At 66.9% G+C, this 4,059-nt stretch overlaps 1 protein-coding gene across 1 annotated transcript in view; it reads right to left on the reverse strand.

The window, feature by feature from the left end:
- The window catches only part of NUTM2F (NUT family member 2F), a 22,876-nt gene that overhangs the window by 14,927 nt on the left and 3,890 nt on the right, over positions 1-4,059 (reverse strand). Inside the window, exon 6 of the mRNA XM_044920739.1 lies at positions 3,383-3,481. Within this exon, the coding sequence (XP_044776674.1) occupies positions 3,383-3,481 (99 nt within the window). The remainder of the gene's footprint in view (positions 1-3,382; positions 3,482-4,059) is intronic.

The raw sequence follows: 4,059 nt of genomic DNA on the forward strand, positions 1-4,059 counted from the left end.
GAGCGGGCCCTCAGAACTCTGGGAGTCATGTCCAGGGCCCTCCCAGGAGACGCGCCAGGTGGTGGGGTCTCCTGCCAGCCTGTCTGGAGGAGGGTCCCGTCAACAAGTAGGTCGTGGGGCCCACAAGTGGGGACTTTCCGAGCCCAGACTCTCCAGAGCAGATACTCGAGCAGGACTGACTCCAGCTCGCCCCACGTTCTGTCCGAATACTCAGCCCCAGACACCATCTCTCTCTGCCGGAGCCTCCTGTGACACCTGTGTCCAGGGACGGTGGATGATCGATGGAGGCGTGGACGCAGGCAGGGCTCCCCCGTTATCAGCCGCTGGGCGAGCACAGTGTGTGGGGGGATGGGGGCGCCCTGGCCAAGACTCCCCAAGCCGGCTGCTCTCCTCTTCCCACCCAGTGCACAGTGGCCTGTGGGGCACACGCATCTCTGAATGAACAGACCTGCAGCCACGGAAGGGTGGTCACGGGGCCCGGACCTTCCCGGGTGCCCTCAGAAGGTGACGGGAATGCTCCTCTAACCGAGGGATTCCCCAGGACTCCATGACCCCATTGTTGGATCTCGTCCTAGGGGCGCAGGAGGAGGATCTGCAGCCAAACCCGTGGGGCCGACTGACAGGGCCACCCCATGACTGCCCTCAGTCCCCAGGCCTCCCAGAGCCCACGGTCCTCTCGGGAAAGCGTGAGGCCTGGCTTCCCGCAGGCTCTCTGTGGAGACCCAGCGAGCTGACCGGGAGCTGTCCCGCTGGACGGCGCAGAGCACAGCCGGCCCTGCTCTGTGTGCGCATCGCGATTTCCCCGGGGGCCGCGTGGTGACCTCCTCATCACCGCAGAATCCTCCCACTTACCGGGAGCTCCCTCCCGACACTGCCCTGACACACGGTCCCTGCGAACTTTCACCTCTCCTAACTTGTTCTGTGATGAGGAAGGTTGGCTGCCGTGAAAATCTGAAACGTTTCTCCACTTCGTTTCCTTGCCATTGGACCGACCTTGGATTTTCCGAGGAACACAGGCGAATCTTCGCCCACGCCGTTAGCATCCAGCGCCTGCTGAGCGCACACCATGGACAGGGACACAGTGGGGTGACGCGCACGGGGTGGCAACCTCTGTCTGCGTCTCCCTCTTGGGGAGGCCCGGCTGGACGGGGAGGGGCAGCCGCTGGGGAGTGCGGCCAAGGTGAAACCTCTGCTTCAGGAAGGGGCAGGAGGGTGGGGAGCACTCCAGAGCCACCTGCCTGGGAGGGAGGGAAGGCAGCGGAAGAGCACCTGTGGGGTGGCCTGTGGATTCTGTGGAGCGGGAAGAGGACCCCGGCATGAGTTCCTTTCTTCCCTGAGCTCTTTGCTGTGGGGGGGGGGGGGGGGGGGGGGGGGGGGCAAGCAGAGGGCCAGGTGTCCCTTGGACCCGGATGGCCTTAGCCCCGTGCTGCTGCAGGGACGGCACATCTGTGAGTGGTGAGCGCTGTAGGGGCCTCGGCCAAACCTGGAAAAGGCATCAGAACCTAGAACCTGGGGAGGAGACGTTGGCTGGGAGGGAGGAGGGTGAGGGTCCGGGTGCTTGCTCCTGGGATCAGAGCATATGGGCGGGGCGGGGCTAGGGGCTGGAGGGCACCAGCTCACCCATGAGGGGAGGTGAGCAGACTGGGGGGGGCGGGCAGTTGTGGGAGCAGCAGGGTCTCTTCCCCGTGGAGCTCCTGTCCCTCAGTGTCGGCTCATCTCACTGTCACGAGCCGGGCAGATGGCCTATCTGACGTGGGGTCTGTGCCAGCGCCCCTGGAGGGCCCCCCTCAGCCTGGAGCCCAGCTCCCACCCGGCCCTGGGGCTGCAGACGCCTGGGCCCACGGCTCCCGTGGTGGGCTGCGCTCCTGCATGGTGGTTGGGGTCTGTTTGTAGGAACCGTTTCACGTGAGAATGCGAGGCTGTGTCCACATCTGTTCACACAGGGGTCCCTCGAGGGAGGGAAGGGAGGCAGTAAGTGTGGGGTGTCCTTGCAGACCCAGGGAACCTGGCCAGCGCCCCTCGCTCTGCGTCCACAGCAAGGTGGGCCCCTCGCATGGTTGGAGAAGTCGGTCTGGCCCAGAAATCCCACCCAGGGACTCGGCGTCTGCCCCACCACTGGGGTTCTTGTGTGCACACCGTGGCCAGTGCCCCCGAGTCTCCCCTCATCCATTCCCCGTGTCCGTCCTCCCTGGGATTAGGAGGATCCCCCACTGTCCCTCCTATTTCAATGATCCCACTGGGACTGGAAGACGCTCCTCCCACCACGAGGCCAGCGGCCCAGAGCCTGTCTGCTCAGGCCCCCACACAGGGAGCCCTGGAGGGGCTGAGGGTCGCCAGCCCGGCAGCCCCGTGGCTGGACGCTTCGGGGAGGCGGAAGGGAGCCCCCGAAGACGGGGCTGTCTGCACACTCCGTTCTCAGAAACGGTCGTGGTGCAGAGGGCTCCCCATCCCGATGGTGACGGGAGCCCCAGGAGGCCCCTCTCCATGGGGGGGCTCTCTCCATGGAGCAGCTCGGATGCCAGCAGGAGGACAGCGGCCCCGAACATTTCCCAGCCAAACCATCTTTATTCCCAGTTGACACACAGTGCCCCAGTGGGCGGCTGCCACCCCGCCCCCACAGTCATGCCCCCCTCCCTGAGCCCCACAGCCAGGATCAGCACGGGGATGAGGAGGAGCCCTGGGGTCCACCGGCCCTGGAGGGCGGGCCCACTGCTCCCTGCTGGCTACAGTGCCGCTTCTTCCTCCTGCCCGTGACGAAGGAGTCACACCTTCTCTTTGCAGGCTGTGAGGGGTGAACCAGCCCCACGGCCAAGGCCGGCCTCGGGGAGCCCCTGAGGTTGGCCCCAGGGAGGGGCGTCTTCCCAGCAGGGGCTGGGCCCCCGCACAGAGCCCGCTTCCTGGACTTGGTAGCTCGGGGGGTGGCCGGGCTGAGGCCTATCCTCTGAGGGGAGGGGGCCCGGGGAGCCCCCCACGGCCCCCGAGCTCCAGGGCTGGGGAGGCCCGAGGCAGGAGCGGGACTCTGGGAGAGCCCCCAGGGCAGCAGGCTGTGCTGAGAGGCCAGGAGGAAGGCCAGGCTGGGGAGCTCCTCCTCGTCCTCACTGGACCCGTCCGCTGGCCCTCGAGTGTCCCGAGCAGGAGGGGCCTCTCTGAGAACGGGCGCGTCCCTGGGGCCTGGTCGAGCGGAGGTGCACCTCGGACCCTGGGGAGGGGAGGGGGGCCATCCGGCCGGGGGTGCAGGGGACTCCTGCCTTCCGGGAGAGAGAGCAAAGGCTCTGGGCCTGGACAGGTGTGTGTGCGCTTGGCTGTGCCTCTGAAGGTCCTGGCCGTCAGTCTCTGCTGGGCAGGCTTTGCCGCTGACCCCCAGCCCCAGCCCGGGACCGGCCTGACACTCAGGACCAGGGCCCGACCGGGCTGCGCAGTGACGGGGGGCTGCCTGCACACCCTCCTCTGCCTTCAAGGCCACCAGTCTTTTCTTCACCAGCTGAGAGGAAGGAGGGGACAGTGACTGGCCAGCACAGGGGTATGAGACGGGTAGGTGGGACGGTGGCCCTGGGAGAGGAGGGGAGGGGTGACCCACGAGGCTGTGGCTCTCCTGACATCCTCCTGAGTCCCTCCCTCCCTTCCCAGGCTCCCCATCTTCCCCTTCCCATGCTCTGTTCTGTGCCCACCCGGAGCTGGCCTCCCCAGTGCTGGGACTCGCAAGAAGGGAAGGGGGAAGAGTCATGTGGGCCTTTGTTCTGCCCCCACCCCCCGGCTCACTTGTGAAGCTTCTTTCCCCTGGCTCACCTGGGTCCTTTCCCTCCCCTGGCTCACCTGGGTCCCCTCCCTCCCCTGGGCCACCTGGGACCCCTCCCTCTCCTGGCTCACCTGGGCCCCTTCCCTCCCCTGGCTCACCTGGGACCCCATCCTCTCCTGGCTACCTGGGTCCCCTCCCTGTCCTGGCTACCTGGGACCTCTCCCTCTCCTGGCTCACCTGGGTCCCTTCCTTCCCATGGTTCACCTGGGACCCCTCCCTCTCCTGGCTCACCTGGGACCCCTCCCTCTCCTGGCTCACCTGGG

The sequence above is a fragment of the Neomonachus schauinslandi genome, chromosome 13 (assembly GCF_002201575.2).
Source record: "Neomonachus schauinslandi chromosome 13, ASM220157v2, whole genome shotgun sequence".
Taxonomy (NCBI): Eukaryota; Metazoa; Chordata; class Mammalia; order Carnivora; family Phocidae; genus Neomonachus; species Neomonachus schauinslandi.